Here is a 22,961-nt window from a genome sequence, read left to right as displayed (position 1 = left end):
CCCTTTTACACGCTGCGCACTCTCTGTTGTTATCATATATGCATAGTCACTTTAATAACTCTACCACTTGTACATTGAAGGTCGGAAGTTTTACATACACTTAGGTTGGAGTCATTAAAAAGCGTTTTTCAACAATTCCACAAATTTCTTGTTAACAAACTATAGTTTTGGGCAAATCGGTTAGGACATCTACTTTGTCATTGACACAAGTCATTTTTCCACACAATTGTTTCCAGATTATTTCACTTATAATTCACTGTAATCACAATTCCAGTGGGTCAGAAGTTTACATACACTAAGTTGACTGTGCCTTTAAACAGCTTGGGCAATTCCAGAAAATTATGTCATGCTTTAGAAGCTTCTGATAGACTAATTGACATAATTTGAGTCAATTGGAGGTGTACCTGTGGATGTATTTCAAGGCCTACCTTCAAACTCAGTGCCTCTTTGCTTGACATAATGGGAAAATCAAAAGAAATTAGCCAAGACCCCAGAAAAAAAATGGTAGACCTCCACAAGTCTGGTTCCTCCTTGGGAGAAATTTCCAAATGCCTGAAGGTACCACGTTCATCTGCACAAACAATAGTACACAAGTTATAAACCCATGGGACCAGCAGCTGTCATACCGCTCAGGAAGGAGACGCGTTCTGTCTCCTAGAGATGAATGTACTTTGGTGCAAAAAAGCAAATCAATCCCAAAACAACAGCAAAGGTCCTTGTGAAAATGCTGGAGGAAACAGGTACAAAAGTATCTATGTTCACAGTAAAATGGCGTCTATATCGACATAACCTGAAAGGCCGCTCAGCAAGGAAGAAGCCACTGCTCCAAAACCGCATGAAAAAGACAGACTACGGTTTGCAACTACACATGGGAGCAAAGATCGTATTTTTTGTAGAAATGTCCTCTGGTCTGATGAAACAAAAATATAACTGTTTGGCCATAATGACCATAGTTTATGTTTGGAGGAAAAAGGGGGAGGCTTGCAAGCCGAAGAACACCATCCCAACCGTGAAGCACGGGGGTGGCAGCATCATGTTGTGGGGGTGCTTTGCTGCAGGATGGACTGGTGCACTTCACAAAATAGATGCATCATGAGGCAGGAAAATGATGTGGATATATTGAAGCAACATCTCAAGACATCAGTCAGGAAGTTAAAGCTTGGTGGCAATGGCTCTTCCAAATGGACAACACCCCAAGCATACTTCCAAAGTTGTGGCAAAATGGCTTAAGGACAACAAAGTCAGGTATTGGAGTGGCCATCACAAAGCCCTGACCTCAATCTCATAGAGAATTTTGGGCAGAACTGAAAAGGCGTGTGTGAGCAAGGAGGCCTACAAACCTGACTCCGTTACACCAGCTCTGTCAGGAGGAATGGGCCAAAATTCACCCAACTTATTGTGGGACGCTTGTAGAAGGCTACCCGAAACGTTTGACCCAAGTTAAGCGATTTAAAGGCAATGCTACCATATACTAATTGAGTTTATGTAAACTTCTGACCCACTGGTATGTGATGAAAGAATAAAAGCTGAAATAAATCATTCTCTCTACTATTATTCTGACATTTCACATTCTTAAAATTAAGTGGTGATCCTAACTGACCAAGACAGGGAATTTTTACTAGGATTTAAATGTCAGGAATTGTGAAAAACTGAGCTTAAAGGTGTTTGTAAACTTCCGACTTCAACTGTACATATTACCTCAACTAACCGGTGCCCCACGCACATTGACTCTGTACCTGTATCCCTGTATATAGTCGCCGCTATTGTTATTTTACCGCTGCTCTTAATTACTTGTTACTTTTTTTCTTATTCATACCTGTATTATTATTTATTTTTTAACTGCATTGTTGGTTAGGGGTTCGTAAGTAAGCATTTCACTGTAAGGTCTACCTACACCTGTTGTATTCGGCGCATGTGACTAATAAATTTGATTTGTTGAACGCTGAGCTGTAGTCAATGAATAGCATTCTCACATAGGTGTTCCTTTTGTCCAGGTGGGAAAGGGCAGTGTGGAGTGCAATAGAGATTGCATCATCTGTGGATCTGTTGGGCGGTATGCAATTGAGTGTGTCTAGGGTTTCTGGGATAATGGTGTTGATGTGAGCCATGACCAGCCTTTCAAAACACTTTCTGGCTACAGACGTGAGTGCTACGGGTCGGGGTAGTAATTTAGGCAGGTGTAACGTTCGTCGTCTGAAGATGAGGAATCATCGGACCAAGCGCAGCGTGGGTAAGTGTTCATGTTAATTTATTAAAACAGAACACTAAACAAAATAACAAAGAGAATGAAACGAAACAGTCCTGTCTGGTACAGATGTAACCGATGTGAAATGGCTATCTAGTTAGCGGTGGTGCGCGCTAATAGCCTTTCAATCGGTGACGTCACTTGCTCTGAGACCTTGAAGTAGTAGTTCCCCTTGCTCTGCAAGGGCCGCGGCTTTTGTGGAGCGATGGGCAACGACGCTTCGTGGGTGACTGTTGTTGATGTGTGCAGAGGGTCCCTGGTTCGCCGCCGGGGCGAGGGGACGGTCTAAAGTTATACTGTTAGATTGATGCTGTTGACCCGGATCACTGTTTGCTGCGGAAAAGGAGGAGGTCGAAAGGGAGGTGAATGTAACCAATGTGAAATGGCTATTATTAGCGGTGGTGCGCGCTAATAGCCTTTCAATCGGTGATGTCACTTTGCCTGAGTGAAGTAGGTTCTCCTTGCTCTGCAAGGCCGCGGCTTTTGTGGAGCGATGGGTAACGATGCTTCGTGGGTGACTGTTGTTGATGTGTGCAGAGGGTCCCTGGTTCTCGCCCGGGGCGAGGGGACGGACGAAAGTTGAACTGTTACACAGACACAAAGACAGAAAACAACTACCCACAAAACACAGGTGGGAAAAGGCTACCTAAGTATGGTTCTCAATCAGAGACAACGATAGACAGCTGCTCTGTGAGAACCACACCCGGCCAAACACACGAAATAAAAACATAGCACAAAACATAGAATGCCACCCACTCACAAACCTGACTCCGTTACACCAGCTCTGTCAGGAGGAATGGGCCAAAATTCACCCAACTTATTGTGGGACGCTTGTAGAAGGCTACCCGAAACGTTTGACCCAAGTTAAGCGATTTAAAGGCAATGCTACCATATACTAATTGAGTTTATGTAAACTTCTGACCCACTGGTAATGTGATGAAAGAAATAAAAGCTGAAATAAATCATTCTCTCTACTATTATTCTGACATTTCACATTCTTAAAATTAAGTGGTGATCCTAACTGACCCAAGACAGGGAATTTTTACTAGGATTTAAATGTCAGGAATTGTGAAAAACTGAGCTTAAAGGTGTTTGTAAACTTCCGACTTCAACTGTACATATTACCTCAACTAACCGGTGCCCCACGCACATTGACTCTGTACCTGTATCCCCTGTATATAGTCGCGCTATTGTTATTTTACCGCTGCTCTTAAATTACTTGTTACTTTTATTTCTTATTCATACCTGTATTATTATTTATTTTTTAACTGCATTGTTGGTTAGGGGTTCGTAAGTAAGCATTTCACTGTAAGGTCTACCTACACCTGTTGTATTCGGCGCATGTGACTAATAAAATTTGATTTGTTGAACGCTGAGCTGTAGTCAATGAATAGCATTCTCACATAGGTGTTCCTTTTGTCCAGGTGGGAAAGGGCAGTGTGGAGTGCAATAGAGATTGCATCATCTGTGGATCTGTTGGGGCGGTATGCAAATTGGAGTGTGTCTAGGGTTTCTGGGATAATGGTGTTGATGTGAGCCATGACCAGCCTTTCAAAACACTTTCTGGCTACAGACGTGAGTGCTACGGGTCGGGGGTAGTAATTTAGGCAGGTGTAACGTTCGTCGTCTGAAGATGAGGAATCATCGGACCAAAGCGCAGCGTGGTAAGTGTTCATGTTAATTTATTAAAACAGAACACTAAACAAAATAACAAAGAGAATGAAACGGAAACAGTCCTGTCTGGTACAGATGTAACCGATGTGAAATGGCTATCTAGTTAGCGGTGGTGCGCGCTAATAGCCTTTCAATCGGTGACGTCACTTGCTCTGAGACCTTGAATAGTAGTTCCCTTGCTCTGCAAGGGCCGCGGCTTTTGTGGAGCGATGGGCAACGACGCTTCGTGGGTGACTGTTGTTGATGTGTGCAGAGGGTCCCTGGTTCGCGCCCGGGGCGAGGGGACGGTCTAAAGTTATACTGTTAGATTGATGCTGTTGACCCGGATCACTGTTTGCTGCGGAAAAGGAGGAGGTCGAAAGGGAGGTGAATGTAACCAATGTGAAATGGCTATCTAGTTAGCGGTGGTGCGCGCTAATAGCCTTTCAATCGGTGATGTCACTTGCTCTGAGACCTTGAAGTAGTGGTTCTCCTTGCTCTGCAAGGGCCGCGGCTTTGTGGAGCGATGGGTAACGATTCGTCTGGGTGACTGTTGTTGATGTGTGCAGAGGGCCCTGGTTCTCGCCCGGGGCGAGGGGACGGACGAAAGTTGAACTGTTACACAGACACAAAGACAGAAAACAACTACCCACAAAACACAGGTGGGAAAAGGCTACCTAAGTATGGTTCTCAATCAGAGACAACGATAGACAGCTGCCTCTGATTGAGAACCACACCCGGCCAAACACACAGAAATAAAAAACATAGAACACAAAACATAGAATGCCACCCCAACTCACGCCCTGACCGAACCAAAATAAAGACATAAAAAGGATCTCTAAGGTCAGGGCGTGACAGCAGGTTACCTTAGTGTTCTTGGGCACAGGGACTGTGGTGGTGTGCTTGAAACATGTTGGTATTACAGACTCAGACAGGGAGAGGTTGAAAATCTCAGTGAAGACACTTGCCAGTTGGTCAAAGCATGCTCAGAGTACACGTCCTGGTAATCCATCTGGCCCCGCGGCCTTGTGAATGTTAACCTGTTTAATTACTCACATTGGCTGCGGAGAGCATGATCAGTCTTCCAGAACAGCTGGTGCTCTCATGCATGTTTCAGTGTTATTTGCCTTGAAGCGAGCATAGAAGTAGTTTAGCTTGTRTGGTAGGCTCGTGTCACTGGGCAGGTCTTGGCTGTGCTTCCCTTTGTAGTCTATAATGGTTTGCAAGCCCTGCCACATCCGAAGAGCATCAGAGCTGGTGTAGTACGATTCGATCTTAGTCCTGTATTGATGCTTTGCCTGTTTGATGGTTCGTCTGAGGGCATAGCGAGATTTCTTATAAGCTTCCCGGTTAGAGTCCCACTCTTTGAAAGCGGCAGCTCTAGCCTTTAGCTCAGTGCGGATGTTGCCTGTAATCCATGGCTTCTGGTTGGGGTATTGTTATGAATTTTATGAATAATGACTAAATTATGTATACATTTAACGTAGAACTATAACTAACAGAATTCTACCCTGTCTCTGTATAATGATAAATAATGTTTGTCCATAAGAAAGAGGGACTGTTAGCAGGCAAGGAACTGTGGCAGACAACTTGTGACCACTGTGAAACTGATAACAGGGAAGGAAGTCTCCCCACCCAGGGAGGGGAGAAAGCTTGGGCTTGTAGTAGATTGTATAACAGGTGGCAGGCAATGTATGAGAAGGAGAAGACTTGTGAACTATATTGTCATTGTCTTAGAGGAGGAGGGACAGTTATGACGAAATGAGAGGTATATAAACCAATGTACATGTAAGGATGGGCAGAGCTCTTGTAAATAAACATGCTGACTATGGTAGACTGGCCTCTATCTGTTTCATTTTAATAAGAACCTTACAAATTCTTAGTAACAGACAGAGTATTTTAATTGAAGTTCAGTTTATGAACATTGAGAACAAAATTCTCATAACAGGTATGTACGTACGGTCACTGTGGGGACGACGTCATCGATGCACTTATTGATGAAGCCAATGACTGATGTGGTGTACTCCTCAATGCCATCGGAGGAATCCCGGAACATATTCCAGTCTGTGCAAGCAAAACAGTCCTATAGCTTAGCATCTGCTTCATCTGAACACTTTTTTATTGATCTAGTCACTCACTGGTGCTTCCTGCTTAAATTTTTGTTTGTAAGCAGGAATCAGGAGGATAGAATTATGGTCAGATTTGCCAAATGGAGTGCGAGGGAGAGCTTTGTACGAATCTCTGTGTGTGGAGTAAAGGTGGTCCAGAGTTTTTTTCCCCTCTGGTTGCACATTTAACATGCTGATAGATATTTAGTAAAATGGATTTAAGTTTCCCTGCATTAAAGTCCCCTTCTACTAGGAGCGTCGCCTCTGGGTGAGCGTTTTCTTGTTTGCTTATGGCGGAATACAGCTCATTCAATGCTGTCTTAGTTCCAGCCTCAGTCTGTGGTGTTATGTAAACAGCTACGAAAAATACAGATAAACTCTCTCGGTAGATAGTGTGGTCTTCAACTTATCATGAGATACTCTACCTCAGGTGAGCAATAGCTCGAGACTTCCTTAGATATCGTGCACCAGCTGTTATTTACAAAAATACATAATCCGCCGCCCCTTGTCTTACCAGACGCCGCTGTTCTATCCTGCCGGTACAGCGTATAACCAGCCAGCTGTATGTTCATAGTGTCGTCATTCAGCCACGACTCCGTGAAGCATAAGATATGTTAAAAAATAAGTTAAAACAACACAAATAAACAAACAAAAAAACAATCGGTTGGGGACATGTAAAACGTCAGCCTTCTTCTCCGGCGTCATACTATACACTCAACATTTGTGTTGTGAAAACATGATTCTGTGAGGCTTACCAAGTCAGTGGGGTCATGGCGGGGCAAGCGGGACACTTTCGTGTGGGTTGTTTTAGGGGTGACCCAAACATCCTTCGAATAGCACTGTAAAAAGATGAAGGGCTGTGAGTGTGTGTTGGCTCTTGGCTATGTTTCACTCTCTCTCTCTGTCTCTCTCCCTTGCACCAGGAACTGTAGATGATTAAAATCTGATGGAATCCTTCCAAATGAGTTAAAGCCAGCTTTTACAGACTGCACTGCTTGGTAGACTTCACACTACAGCGAGCTTCCCTTAATCTATTTGAAGTCAGACACTTCAAATGCACTTCAATGGTTAGGAACCAATATAAACAGGCAGTTAGGAAAGCAAAGGCTAGCTTTTTCAAACATAAATTTGCATCCTGTAGCACAAACTCCAAAAAGTTCTGGGACACTAAAGTCCATGGAGAATAAGAGCACCTCCTCCCAGCTGCCCACTGCACTGAGCCTAGGAAACACTGTCACCACCGATAAATCCACGATAATTGAGAATTTCAATAAGCATTTTTCTACGGCTGGCCATGCTTTCCACCTGGCTACCCTTACCCCGGTCAACAGCCCTGCACCCCCCACAGCAACTTGCCCAAGCCTCCCCCATTTCTCCTTCACCAAAATCCAGATAGCTGATGTTCTGAAAGAGATGCAAAATCTGGATCCCTACAAATCAGTTGGCTAGACAATCGGGACCCTCTCTTTCTAAAATGATCCGCTGAAATTGTTGCAACCCCTATTACTAGCCTGTTCAACCTCTCTTTCGTATCGTCTGAGATCCCCAAAGATTGGAAAGCTGCCGCAGTCATCCCCCTCTTCAAAGGAGGAGACACTCTAGACCCAAACTGCTACAGACCTATATCTATCCTACCCTGCCTTTCTAAGGTCTTTGAAAGCCAAGTTAACAAACAGATCACCGACCATTTCGAATCCCACCGTACCTTCTCCACTATGCAATCTGGTTTCCGAGCTGGTCATGGGTGCACCTCAGCCACGCTCAAGGTCCTAAACGATATCATAACGGCCATTGATAAGAGACGATACTGTGTAGCTGTATTCATTGACCTGGCCAAGGCTTTCGACAATCACCACATTCTTATCGACAAGACTCAACAGCCTTGGTTTCTCAAATGACTGCCTCGCCTGGTTCACCAACTACTTCTCAGACAGAGTTCAGTGTGTCAAATCGGAGGGCCTTTTGTCCGGACATCTGGCAGTCTCTATGGGGGTGCCACAGGGTTCAATTCTCAGGCCGACTCTTTTCTCTGTATACATCAATGATGTCGCTCTTGCTGCTGGTGATTCTCTGATCCACCTCTACGCAGACGACACCATTCTGTATACTTCTGGCCCTTCTTTGGACACTGTGTTAAACCTCCAAACGAGCTTCAATGCCATACAACTCTCCTTCCGTGGCCTCCAACTGCTCTTAAATGCAAATAAAACTAAATGCATGCTCTTCAACCGATCGCTGCCCGCACCTGTCCGCCCATCCAGCATCACTTCTCTGGACGGTTCTGACTTAGAATATGTGGACAACTACACATACCTAGGTGTCTGGTCAGACTGTAATACTCTCCTTCCAACTCACATTAAGCATCTCCAATCCAAAATTAAATCTAGAATCGGCTTCCTATTTCGCAACAAAGCATCCTTACTTATGCTGCCAAACTTACCCTCGTAAAAGGACTATCCTGCAGATCCTTGACTTCGGCGATGTCATTTACAAATAGCCTCCAACACTCTACTCAGCAAATTGGATACAGTTATCACAGTGCCATCCGTTTTATCACCAAAGCCCATATACAGTGGGGCAAAAAATATTTAGTCAGCCACCAATTGTGCAAGTTTCTCCACTTAAAAAGATGAGAGAGGCCTGTAATTTTCATCATAGGTACACTTCAACTATGACAGACAAAATTAGTTTAAAATCCAGAAAATCACATTGTAGGATTTTTTATGAATTTATTTGCAAATTATGGGGGAAATAAATATTTGGTCACCTACAAACAAGCAAGATTTCTGGCTCTCACAGACCTGTAACTTCTTCTTTAAGAGGCTCCTCTGTCCTCCACTCGTTACCTGTATTAATGGCACCTGTTTGAACTTGTTATCAGTATAAGACACCTGTCCACAACCTCAAACAGTACACTCCAACTCCACTATGGCCAAGACCAAAGAGCTGTCAAAGGACACCAGAAACAAAATTGTAGACCACACCAGGCTGGGAAGACTGAATCTGCAATGGTAAGCAGCTTGGTTTGAAGAAATCAACTGTGGGAGCAATTATTAGAAATGGAAGACATACAAGACCATGATAATCTCCCTCGATCTGGGGCTCCACGCAAGATCTCACCCCGTGGGGTCAAATATCACAAGAACGGGGAGCAAAAATCCAGAACCACACGGGGGACCTAGTGAATGACCTGCGAGAGAGCTGGGACCAAAGTACAAAAGCCTACCATCAGTAACACACTACGCCGCCAGGGACTCAAATCCTGCAGTGCCAGACGTGTCCCCTGCTTAGCCAGTACATGTCCAGGCCTCTGAAGTTTGCTAGAGAGCATTTGGGTGATCCAGAAGAAGATTGGGAGGAATGTCATATGGTCAGATGAAACCAAAATATAACTTTTGGTAAAAACTCAACTCGTCGTGTGTGTTTGAGGACAAAGAATGCTGAGTTGATCCAAAGAACACCATACCACTGTGGTAAGCATGGGGGTGGAACATCATGCTTTGGGGCTGTTTTTCTGCAAAGGGACCAAGACGACTGATCGTGTAAAGCATATATGTCAGAGTCAAGCCGCGGGCCACATCCGGCCGCGAGAAGGTTTTTTACGCCCTGGGGTGATCTTGATTTTATTAGACCGGCCCGCAGACCGCAGCAAGCCGGCAGCCCCGCAGATCTTTTACACGCACCAATACTACATTTCCCACAATGCAACGGTGACGCACCGAGCAGTAGCTGCTTTTCAATATTTATTGGCACAGCGTCTCAGCATCACAGTAAATTAACTTTCAGATACCCATCAAAAATGGCAAACGGAAGGTGGACACTGAGAACGGGGGTTTAAACAAGGTGGGAGTCGGAGTATATGTTCACGGAGGTAGCTGGAAAACCTGTGTGTCTTCTGTGTGGAGAAAGTGTGCGGTACTGAGAGATTTATCTGACAGGACATTATGAAACGAAACCGCGGACAAAAACAGAGATATGGCATGGAAAAAGGCTACAAAGGAGGAGGATTAAACGAGGCCTCAATCTCGAACCTGAACCTGAACACCTGAACAAAACATCACACAGAAGTCGACTTACTGCTGAACACCTCCACTCTTCTGAGGATTTCCTCAGCTCAGAGCCTTACCGAACATTGATGAACTTTGGAAAAGATGGGGCACCACCAAGTATCACCCTCAACTCAAAAAGTGAACTTATGTGCAATCACATATTTAGAGTTTTTACTCAGTTCAAGTTTAAGTTAAAGTTTAATATTTGTTTTCACTGCATGTTATCTTTTTAGTGTTGTTTTTGATTAATAGATTTTTGCACTTTATTTTTATGTATTTCAATCCAATTATATTTTTAATATTTCAGTTGAGTGGTGATAGATTGCTATTATTGTTTTTTTCTTTGAAGTAAATTTAGCCCACTTTTGCTAAATAGAAAATATAGGCTACTGATGGTGCCTTGAATACCGGTTTCTTTCATTTAATGTTCATGTTATGGGGTTTTTATATAAAGGAATTTGTCTTTGTGTCTGTTGAAAATTAAAGATTACTGACAGAGCCATAGAAAATATTGCTTTATTATCTGATTATTTGGAATATATTTGTTAGGTTTTCAGTAGGTTCAATTAGGTTCACTAGACTATATGGTCATTTAAAAAATTTTCAATGAACATCGAACAGTCCGGCCCTCGGCTTGTAGCTAAATTTTTTATTTGGCCCTCGTCATTTGACTTTGACACCCCTGGTGTAAAGGAAAGAATGAATGGGGCCATGTATCGTGAGATTTTGAGTGAAAACCTCCTTCCATCAGCAAGGGCATTGAAGATGAAACGTGGCTGGGTCTTTCAGCATGACATGATCCCAAACACACCGCCCGGGCAACGAAGGAGTGTTCGAAAGAGCATTTCAAGGTCCTGGAGTGGCCTAGCCAGTCTCCAGATCTCAACCCCATAGAAAATCTTTGGAGGGAGTTGAAAGTCCATGTTGCCAGCACAGCCCCAAAACATCACTGCTCTAGAGGAGATCTGCATGGAGGAATGGGCCAAAATACCAGCAACAGTGTGTGAAAACCTTGTGAAGACTTACAGAAACGTTTGACCTCTGTCATTGCAACACAAGGGTATATAACAAGTATTGAGATAAACTTTTGTTATTGACCAAATACTTATTTTCCACCATAATTTGCAAATAAATTCATTAAAAATCCTACAATGTGATTTCTCGATTTTTTTCTTCATTTTGTTGTCATAGTTGAAGTGTACCTATGATGAAATTACAGGCCTCTCTCATCTTTTTAAGTGAGAGAACTTGCACAATTGGTGGCTGACTAAATACTTTTTTGCCCCAGTGTACTACCCACCTCTGCGACCTGTATGCTCTCGTTGGCTGGCCCTCGCTTCATATTCATCGCCAAACACTGGCTCCAGGTCATCTATAAGTTCTTGCTAGGTAAAGCCCCACCTTATCTCAGCTCACTGTCACCATAGCAGCATCCACACGTAGCACGCGCTCCAGCAGGTATATTTCACTGGTCACCCCCAAAGCCAATTCCTCCTTTGGCCGCCTTTCCTTACAGTTCTCTGCTGCCAATGACTGGAACTAATTGCAAAAATCACTGAAGCTGGAGACTCATATCTCCCTCACTAACTTTAAGCCCCAGCTGTCAGAGCAGCTCACAGATCATTGCACCTGTACATAGCCCATATGTAAATAGCCCATCCAACTACCTCATCCCCATACTGTTTTTTTTTCTTTTTTTCCCTCCTTTGCATCCCAGTATCTCTACTTGCACATTCGTCTTCTGCACATCTATCACTCCAGCGTTTAATAGCTAAATTGTAATTATTTCACCACTATGGCCTATTTATTGCCTTACCTCCCTTATCTTACCTCATTTGCACACAATGTACATAGACTTTCTCTATTGTGTTGTTGACTGTATGTTTGTTTATTCCATGTGTAACTCTGTGTTGTTGTTTGTGTCACACTGCTTTGCTTTATCTTGGCCAGGTTGCAGTTGTAAATGAGAACTTGTTTTCAACTAGCCTACCTGGTTAAATAAAGGTTAAAAAAAAGACAAAAAAATGGCAAGCAGGGTCTCATATGTACTAGAGGTCGACCGTTTATGATTTTTCAACGCCGATACCGATTATTGGAGGACCAAAAAAAGCCGATACCAATTAATCGGACGGTTTTTATATATATATTTGTAATAATGACAATTACAACAATACTGAATGAACAATGAACACTTTTATTTTAACTTAATATAATACATAAATAAAAACAATTTAGTCTCAAATAAATAATGAAACATGTTCAATTTGGTTTAAATAACGCAAAAAAGTGTTGGAGAAGAAAGTAAAAGTGCAATATGTGCCGTGTAAAAAAGCTAACGTTTAAATTCCTTGCTCAGAACATGAGAACATATGAAAGCTGGTGATTCTTTTTAACACGAGTCTTCAATATTCCCAGTTAAGAAGTTTTAGGTTGTAGTTATTATAGGAATTATGATGCGTCGACTATTTCTCTCTGTACCATATGTATTTCATATGCCTTTGACTATTGGATGTTCGTATAGGCACTTTAGTATTGCCAGCCTAATCTCGGGAGTTGATAGGCTTGAAGTCATAAACAGCGCAATGCTTGAAGCACAGCGAAGAGCTGCTGGCAAATGCAGGAAAGTGCTGTTTGAATGAATGCTTACGAGACTGCTGCTGCCTACCACCGCTCAGTCAGACTGCTCTATCAAATCATAGACTTAATTCTAATATAATAAACACAGAGAAATACGAGCCTTTTGTCATTAATATGGTCAAATCCGGAAACTATAATTTTGGGATTTCTTTTTTTATTCTTTCAGTGAAATACGTAACCGTTCCGTATTTTATCGAACGAGTGGCAACCCTAAGTCTAAATATTGCTGTTACATTGCACAACCTTCAATGTTATGTCATAATTTTATAACATTCTGGCCAAATAATTACGGTTTTATTAGGAAGAAATGGTCTTCACACAGTTCGCAACGAGCCAGGCGACCCAAACTGCTGCATATACCCTGAGTCTGCTTGCACTGAACGCAAGAGAAGTGACACAATTTCCCTAGTTAATATTGCCTGCTAACATGAATTTATTTTAACTAAATATGCAGGTTTAAAAATATATACTTCTGTGTATTGATTTTAAGAAAGGCATTGATGTTTATGGTTAGGTACATTTGTGCAACAATTGTGCTTTTTCGCGAATACACTTTTGTTAAATCATCACCCGTTTGGCGAAGTTGAAGTAGGCTGTGATTCGATGACAAATTAACACACACCGCATTGATTATATGCAACGTAGGACAAGCTAGTTGACCTAGTAATATCATCAAGTATGTGTAGTTAACTAGTGATTATGTGAAGATTGATTGTTTTTATAAGATAAGTTTAATGCTTGCTAGAAACTTATCTTGGCTCCTTGCAGCCACAAGGTCCTTTTGATGCTGCATTCACGTAACAGGTGGTCAGCTTGCCACGCAGTCTCCTCGTGGATTGCAATGTAATCGGCCATAATTGACGTCCAAAAAGGCCGATTACAGATTGTTATGAAAACTTGAAATCGGCCCCAATTAATCGGTCAACCTCTAATACGTACCCAATAACATAAAGCAGCAACACCCTGGTCACTAAGGATAAGGTTCAAACAGCTTAATATTGAGCGTGTGATGTTAATAAAAGTGTTACCCTGGAGCTCCTCCTTGCCCCCAGGAGGCAGGCAGTGGCTGAGACCCCGGGCAGGGGACGTGAGGAGGGAGGGGCTGAGGTTCAGACTGTCTCCAGTCCTAAACAGAGGCAGCAGGGTGGGGCATTGGGGTGTAGCAGCAGGGCTTAGGAAGGGCTCCCTTTTCCTTCCCATGGGTGGGATGACACCAAGCATGCGGTCCTCCAGGAAAAGTGATCCTGACCTGAACACACATATATGGGTTGAAAACACATGCAATAATACTATACTTAGTACTAATGTAAAAAACAGGCATGAATGCCAGCGACTACAGGGATGTAAACCCACCCAGTAGGAGAGTGCGGTAGTAGGAGACTGCTCTCACTGCCGGTGCGGTCCTCACAGACAGAGCAGTGGCCTACCTGTGTTGGAGATGGAGTCCACAGAGTCCCACTGCTCCCTAGGGAAGACATATAGAGAGGCATTGACTCATGTACATTTGTCCTAAACATACCTGTCCTGTATATCCCTGAAACCTCTGAGGACCCTCCAGTCTAACTCACCCTCCAGAAGCGTGCTCAAGGGAAGCAGCTGATTGAGACTGAAGCCTGAATCCAGGGAACTCGGCTGGGAGTCGCTGTCATACACACTAGACTGGACACTAGACTATCACTAGACTGGAGCTCTGACCAATCAGAATGCACTCCCCACATGGGGACAGACACACCCTTCTCCTCTGGGTCAACTATTTTTCCATTGGCTACAGCTTTGTACAATCTCCTTCTTTTTATCTGAAGCTCTGCCTTAACATCTGAGTAAAGCAAACAGAAAAGCAACATCCTGGTTAGTGTGATGTAATTACGCACAAAACGACAGTTTGTAATCATATTTGATGTAATTAACAGAACAACTCTCGTCACTTCACAATAGTCTTTAACTGTGTTGAACATAATGTCATGGGAAGTTGGGGGAGAGGTGTGGGGCTGGTACCTGAGGTGGGGGCAGGTCTCTTGCGGGAACGACTGCAGACATACTTGCGTTTGGCCTTTAGATTGTGAGGGGGAGTACAGGGCTCAGAGGGGGTGTTCTCTTCACTCTCAGAACCTGTGCATGCACACACACACACACAGTGTAAATGCATTGATATGAAACTCAAGCACATAGTCTGTACTTGTCTTGATGCTTGGGTGGGGTGGTACCTGTGTCGGGTTCCTGCTTGGGGATGCATTGGGGGGGCAAGCGGCACTGCAGGGTCTGGATCCTACTCTGAAGAAAGTCAAAATAGCATGTGGACCAGAGTCTCCTTCTGAACATAGATTAGAGGAGAGACATCACACACAGAAACACCCACCCACATAATGTAACCGTACTGAATTCAGGCAAAGACATGCACCCACATACTGTCTATATAAACGGACACAAAGACTCGTACAGAGAATCCATGAATACAAATAAATCAAGAACGTCAGTGCATAAACCTTGGTGAGTCTTCGGCCATTCCTAGGCTCAGATATGGGCAGGAGGCCTGCAATCTCTTTCAGACTGTTACTGCAGCATGTGCTCCAGTCCAGCTGATCCTTACTGTAAGATACGTTACTCATTTTTTAGCTACAGTAAATAATTCTCATAATCTCATTCAAGCCTCGTTTCTAATTATTTTTTGACAGTGACATGCAACAGGCCATTTTAGAAGCTAAAACTACCTTTTCCAGCGAGTCTCGTCCCTGCCTGCGGGTCCTGGTGCCATTGCTCAAATCTGCCACAGGGGTAGTCAAATATGCACGATTACCGTTCACAGTCGCATACAAAGTAACGTTAGCTTGCTAGCTAGCTGAAGTTTGCCATCTCTCAGTCTAGCTAACGTTACTGGTTTTAAATTCACGCCTTTAACCAAATATTAGTTTTACTTTTATATGCTTCGCCTCTTCCTCATCTGCTTTAACTAAAATATCTTAACGTAACTACGTTTGAGCTAACGTTAATTCTATAGCAAAATCGATATAGCTAGCTAGCCAGCTAACGTTAGCTGAGTACTCATTTTGTTGATAGTGAGCGGACGAGCAGAGATAAGCAAGCGAAATATAAATTACAATTATTGATATTTTTATTTAGTAGCTAATATCTGTGGACGTAATTGTTAGTGTTAATTTTACGGCCAATCACCAAGCAGAAGTTTAGCAGTGAAGGAAATTGTACCTATCTTTCTCTATTTATCAAATAATTTTACTCTAGCCAGCTAGTCCTAGTCATGTCACCTCATTGGCAATAAAAAAATACCAATCCCTTTGCAGGAGGCTAGACACAGATCTATTTTAGCGAGTACATTGAATGTTCTAAGATTTTTAGGAAATATATTGGATTTGAACATTACCATGTGGAAATGTGGCCTACTTGATTAACCAATCAGTTGTTTGGTTCAATCATTTATTCAACAATGTACAATTATACAGACATTGATAGAACAATACACATATAAAGATATATTTTGGGGGCTAATGTAGGATTCTTTTATTTGTTTAAATCTAGCCTGTTGTCTTTTCAGAATGTATTCCAAAAACACTACGCCACTTTTCCAGTATTTTAATTTTCTCCATCGATTGTAAACCTAAACCTTTTCGCGCACGACAATTTTCACAGCAGATACCGGTCTGAACTTGTCTGCCTGAATACACTAAATAGCCACCACAGTAGTGGCGGGCGGCTCTTGTTTTTGCACCAAAGGCAGACACGGAACTTCGGGGTGCAAAAATGAGGCCATAACGAATGATATAGCGGAATCAATATTCGACTAGTGTGGACGTTGGTATATTTAATTGAATAGATCCGCCGATGCATGCATGTCCCAACATGACTGCGTAAGTGTTCCATTCGGGTAAATTATCCTCTATGTTCTTGTTGAATGGTAGCCTATCCTGTTGAGATTGTGTCAAATGAAATAATAGATGTCATACATGGGCTCGAGTCTAAGCAGCCAGTGGCCTCATTAATTACATAAACAGTCAATCAGTCATGGAAGGTGTCGAATTGTTTTTTTGTGATATTTAACATGCGCGTTGTTCTCCATTGCCATACGCCAGGCTGGAATCATACGCACTGTAACGCAAATAGTTGAGAAAGGCTCTGTACCAGACTGTACTGTTGTGTGAATCTATCCATACTTCAAGTCATGAGAACCATCCGGAGGCACCGATCTGCTACGGGCACCGAGCTGCTATTGGGACGCTGCAACCTGCTCCGGATGTCCCGAGTTCGGATGCTTCTCGTTTGTCTATGCGGGATGCTGGCTATGGCTCTGACACTTGGATTTTATTTGTCGAGTAATGATACAAGAGATGATGATGACAGTATTCATATGCACGATAACATACAATTTCGTGTGCCAGACCTAATAAGAGACAAGGTAGGTGATAGATACTGTATTGTTTATTGTATATTGTAGCCTCCAGTTTTCCAATATTGCACCAAGCCGAAAGGAGTAGCATACTTTTTAGGTGATGCTATCTTGCTACAGCCTACATACCCCAGCTAGCAGGAATACTTAACCCTGTCTGTTCAACTATAGATGCTATAATAGCATCTATATTGATACATTTCACTGATGGCAGAAACTTAACCTCAAGTCAGATATTTGATTGCTCAATAATAAACAATATTTTCTGCAAGGTAACAGACAGTTTTTCAAAATGCATATGTGAAAAAAATACTGCAACTGCCTCCTCTCTCCTGCTGTCCTCCCCTTCTGCAGTTGACCCATAACCCCCGTAGGTCCACTGTGGCCCAGATCAAACGTCTGGTGGGCCAGGTAAATTCGGGGAGGCTTTGGTACTCTCTCCTGAGGCCCATCCTGGTAGAGAGACTGCCAGGTACAAGGGGCAGCCGTAGGGTGCGTGAGGTTAGGAACTTTATTGACTCCTGCAAGAGACATCAGGGTAGAACGTCTGTAATGTCTGAACTGGTATCTCTCAATCTCTGTTTTACATGTTATTCTAACAATTAACATTTTGTTTACTGAAATTAAAATCACACTTTTTTTCTGTGATTGCACAAGCACATCTACAGCCATCTGGAGTTCCTGTCAGCGGGTTGGTCGTTGGAGGTCGACTCCTTTAACTCTGCTACCCCAAAGGGACTAATCACCTTCTCCAACCTGCTAGCAGTCCTGGACCCCTCGGCCCCGCGTCGTCTGCTGCTGGCCTGCCACTACGACTCCAAGGCCATGCCCCCAGCTTCCAAAACCCCCGACGGTCSTCTCAGGAGGTTCCTAGGGGCCAGCGACGCGGCTGTCCCCTGTGCCATGATACTGGAGCTGGTGACTGCACTGGACGTCCACCTGAAAGTGCTAAAACAACAGGTAAATACTGTGTCTGCTCTGCTACTGTAGGGCAAAGGTATGCTTTAGAGGGCAAGGATGAAAGTGATGACTTCACAGATCCTTTTAAGTTCTCGGTTGCATGGGGAAAATAAAATGTTGGATTTGCAGAAAGCGTAGGAAAACAGATGAAATGATGTGCTTTCGTGTGTGGGTGGACTACCATCTGAAGAGTTTGCCACTCTCCCGAGATGTCAGACTATTTATAGATCTGGAGTTTTACCCATGCTTACACATTAATTATTTATACATTTATTTCCAATTTAAACTGCAGACATTGATGGGTTGGAGCCCAGACATCATTAACACTCACTTGTCACCTCCCATGTTGACAGCAGAAACAATGCATTTTAAAGGATATTGAATGGTAGTCACATATTATTCGACCAATAACTTTTTTTTCTAAACATACTGTATGTTATATTACAAGAAGATCTACCACTCCATCCCCTGTACATTTTTTCTCTCTGTCTGTTTTTCTCTCTGGTAGAAGTCACAGGTGACATTGCAGTTGGTCTTCTTTGATGGTAATGAGGCGTTTCAGCAGCCAAGCCCCTCCGACTCTCTGTATGGCTCACGTTACCTTGCTGACCAAATGTCCCGCACCCCTCACCCCCCAGGAGCCGAACATACCACCCTGTTAAATGCTTTGGTGAGGCTTTTTTAGTGTATGTTACAATGTTCCCTTGCAAAGCCATATGTAGTATGCAATGTGTTTTGATTTGCTGACTTTTACTGGCAGGACCTGTTTGTTCTGTTGGATCTGATTGGTGCACCTGACCCTATGTTTGTCAACCACTTTGACAACACTGTACGCTGGTTTGATGAGCTCATATATGCAGGTAAGGCCCCCCACCCCACTTCTAAACATTTTACTCCACATACAGGATCACAAAAATTGTCAGATAAATGAATGAATTGTTATCACATTGATTGCTCACTGTAATCATAATGGGGCAAAAACATGTTGTAATGGAGATTGTGAAATAGAGGGAAGGAGGCAGAGGTACACTAGAATGACAAAAAGAGCCAGGGAGCAAGGCAAAAAGAGTTTGGCAGGTGGATGACTGACTCATGCTGATACAGGACCAGGCTCTCCAGTGCTGATCTGACTTTAATTTCACTCAGGCACAGTAATAAGACACCTGGAGTGAGCTATTCTTACTCCCTCAATGTTCTGTCTCCTCTCTGCTTATTCCTCCCGTTCTTTATCATTGGCCTTGACCATGGCCCGCGGTGGCTGTCATGTCCGTCTGCCAGAGAGGAGGCTCCATAAGCTGGGTCTGCTGTCCTCCCACCCCAGAGAGGTGAGCTACTTCAGGAAGGACATAAACCTGGGCCCTGTGGAGGACGACCATGTGCCCTTCCTCCAGCAGGGTGAGAGAGCACACCCACATAGATAGACAGATGGTTAGAGAGCACATTTACTGACTAACAAGAATGGATGTTTAACAGTACACCTTGAATACCTACACAGCTGATTAGACTATGGCCTTATGACTGTACTGTATCTACAGAGATTGGTTCCCTCCTGCTTTAGTTTTATCCCTGTAGAACTTAATGTACCATCTGCCTGTTTTCTCTCTCGCTCTATCAAACTCTGTCTACCCTATCTGTCCACTACACTCTACCCTATTTCATTTTTCTTCTCTCCTCCCCTATCTCTCTGCCATTCCCACCCACTCTGCTCTATGCCTGCAGGGGTTCCAGTACTACACATGATCACAACGCCCTTCCCCTCCTTTATGCACACTCTGGAGGACACAGCGGAACACATCCATTCTCAGACTATCGAGAATCTCACCAAGGTGCTAGTGGTGTTCCTTGCTGAATACATAGGACTCTGACTGACATTTTTCCCCCATTATTATTGATCATACACATTGATCCGTTCGATTTCATGCCACAATCACCCACCCTTGTTTTATAATACCAGCCACTCTCCCACTTACAGTTAATTACTTGATTACTTAGTATCACATCCCCACATCATACATTTCCAAAGTCCTATCACACCAGGCAATTTTTCCACATCACCTATAATCCCACATTCTATACCCTATTCTTATTGTTTTTTCTTTATCCATTCTGGAGCCAAACTAGAAAACTGTTGAAATTAGGATTGTGATTATAGAGGCCTTTTACATACCCTGTCCCTCTATTTCTCATAATCGATGTGGGTCTCAGATTTATGCAGAAACACATGGCTAAACTTGATAATGTGCCTTTTTTCAATATGTTCAGTAAATAAGGTTGTGAACATTAGAGTATATAGTGCTTCCCAGTGAGGGATAAAAAAAAACTGTTTAAAAGGCGAAATAAAGAGGTGATATACAGACATTACTGTACATATTTGTTCACCCAAAAAGTAATTTATAGTCCAGCCCAGTAATAATATAGCAATAAATATGTGCTTTGACAAGTGCCAGATTATATGGAATATAATTGTGCATGTAGCTAATACAAGTAATACAAAGTAAAATTTTCCAATATTACATACATCCAAGAACTCTGTTTGTTGAAATATATGTATTATGTATTAGGATGAAGATGAATCAAATGTATTGGTATGACTTTGTATATGGAGCATTAAGATATTTAGAGATATTCGTCTAAAAACAATACTAGGTTCAGTTCCAATGCTTTACATATCACTTGTATACTGAAAGAGTTGCATCCACCAGTTAACTGGCCAAAAGTGATAAAAACTAATTGAAAAGTATTATCTATTGCATACTGTATGCATCCACTATTGTAGCATAACAATGGCCTTGACATGAGGTGTCAGCCAGTAGAATGTAATAATGCATAATGAGAAACTATTTAATGCGCAATACTTGTTACAGCATATTCAGTTCCAACATTATTATACTGTGTGAATGGATGCTGAAACTGCCACTGTTTTGTTACATAGCCTGGGTTCCAGTCTGTTTCTGCTAATGTAGTACATGGGGATGTGTGAAACTTACTCCTCAGCCTGAAGTGTCCCTACTTGCACCAGTGTGTAGCTAGCTTTTCACGTGGTGTCGACTGGTAAGATGCTTCCGGAAGGCGGTCACGTGTGTTAGCAAGGCAGAGGTCCTGGGTACGAGCCTCATGTGAGCTGAGTCAAGAAGAAGTGGTACTTGCTAAGTATAACGTCTGTTAACACTCAGTTGTTTATGCACAACAAGCAGGCACCCAGGCTCTAATTGGAGTCATCCAATCACCTATGTGAAAGATTGATTGATGCTATACTTAAGCAATAAGGCCAGAGGGGGTGTGGTATGTTGGACATATACCACAAACCACAGAGGTGCCTTATTGCTATTGTAAACTGGTTACCAATATAAATAGAGCAGTAAATAAGTATTTTTGCGTCATACCCGTGAAAGGCTGAAATACTGTTTTAGCCAATCAGCATCCAGGACCCAAAATACACAGTTTGTAATGTACCTCAACCCTTGTATTGCACTAATATCTGACATTGCCTCATACTTTCATTGTAGGGTATAAAAAACAGATGTGAAATGAATGATAGCTTGCATAGAATTCCTCTGAGAATATTTTCTTAAATAAAAAATATATGAACTTGTTTGATTTGTTTTATTTCATATATGAATACAATTGTTGAAACGTTCATTTCCCCCCAACATCTGAGCTGCTACCTTCCAGCTGGCGGTACCGGAGCATCAGGTCTCGTCGGTCACAGGACAGCTTCTTCCTTCTCTCATCAGGCCATAAGACTGTTGAACAGCTAACCCTAAGCAGTCTACCTGCACAGACCTGTCTACCTGTACTCACCTGCACTAGACTATTTGCACTTGGCTCTTTTCACACCTGTATCTTAAAGAGACTATTTGCAGACTCACCCACCCTTACACACACATGCACCATTGCTGCTACTATTTGTCTAAGCTACTCTACCATGTCCCTACTCACTTTAGCAAATTTCATAGTTAGGTCTGTATATTCTTATTGTGTGTAAATATTTACAAACATTATCACTTACTGTGTATTTGTTTGTATAAATGTGTATTGCACTGTTTCTGAGAGCTCGCAAGTAAGCATTTCACTATACCATTTACGTCCGGTATCCTGTGCATGTGACCAATACACTTTAATTTGATTTGAGCTGACAGCAACATTGAGAAGTGAGACATCCAAGTCAATAGAGGGAAGTGTAATACCCAAAGCAATAGCACCGTCGTCTTTGGCTTTCGTAACATGAACATAACATAACATTATCATTAAGGTCGTACTGTTTGCTAGTGGCTAGTAGATTTTTTTTTTTTAACTAACCCAAGATAGACCACAGACTCGTTTCCAACAGAAGCAAATTAATCATAGTGGGCTGAGCCAAGCACGAGCTAGCGAGATCCTATTGGCGGGTTCTAGCATGAATTTGCATATTTCCGTTAGGGAACGCTTCTTCTGTGAAGTGCGCATGTTCAATAACTCAATTTACCCTTGCACTCCTAAACAACGCACATTTTTAGAAGCTTTGGCAAAGTGTAAAGTCTACAAAACGTAGTCCACTCTGTTCTTAACAGAGTTTAGTTTTGGGAACAGAAAATTGTTTTGAGATCAAATATTTCATCGATGATAAAAATGTGCAGTATGTCGGCCAAAATCCATCTCGCTCCATATTCTCCCACTGCCAGCCACTGGGCTTGCTTTGATCACCATATTTGGTGGTGAGTGGTAACGCCAACCGGATGCTTCAGATTTACACATCTGGTAAAAAGTCTGGCTCATTATTCTCATCTGTGGTAGTGTGTGTTAGCAATATTCTCCTCGTGCTGTTTAAGTTGTAGCTAAATAGGTTATTAATGAAAGGTTATGAGTTGATATGAGACGCACTTCTTTGTCAAAGACAAGCGAAGCTATTTTCGAAGTTGACACTGACTGTCAAG

At 42.6% G+C, this 22,961-nt stretch overlaps 1 protein-coding gene and 1 pseudogene across 1 annotated transcript; one reads left to right on the top strand and one right to left on the bottom strand.

The window, feature by feature from the left end:
- LOC139022671 (meiosis initiator protein-like) overlaps positions 1-15,444 on the bottom strand; it is a 23,032-nt pseudogene extending 7,588 nt beyond the window's left edge.
- A 953-nt stretch (positions 15,445-16,397) lies between these two features.
- Positions 16,398-21,640, top strand: LOC111980393 (glutaminyl-peptide cyclotransferase-like). The gene is made up of 7 exons (XM_024011121.2): positions 16,398-17,097; positions 17,443-17,589; positions 17,746-18,048; positions 18,557-18,718; positions 18,809-18,908; positions 19,327-19,443; positions 19,768-21,640. The coding sequence occupies exons 1-7, from the start codon at positions 16,864-16,866 to the stop codon at positions 19,911-19,913; spliced, it is 1,209 nt and encodes a 402-aa protein (XP_023866889.1). The 5' UTR covers positions 16,398-16,863; the 3' UTR covers positions 19,914-21,640.
- The last annotated feature ends 1,321 nt before the right edge of the window (positions 21,641-22,961 follow it).

This window comes from Salvelinus sp. IW2-2015, linkage group LG20, assembly GCF_002910315.2.
Source record: "Salvelinus sp. IW2-2015 linkage group LG20, ASM291031v2, whole genome shotgun sequence".
Lineage (NCBI taxonomy): Eukaryota > Metazoa > Chordata > Actinopteri > Salmoniformes > Salmonidae > Salvelinus > Salvelinus sp. IW2-2015.
This window is presented reverse-complemented; position numbering and strand designations above follow the sequence as displayed.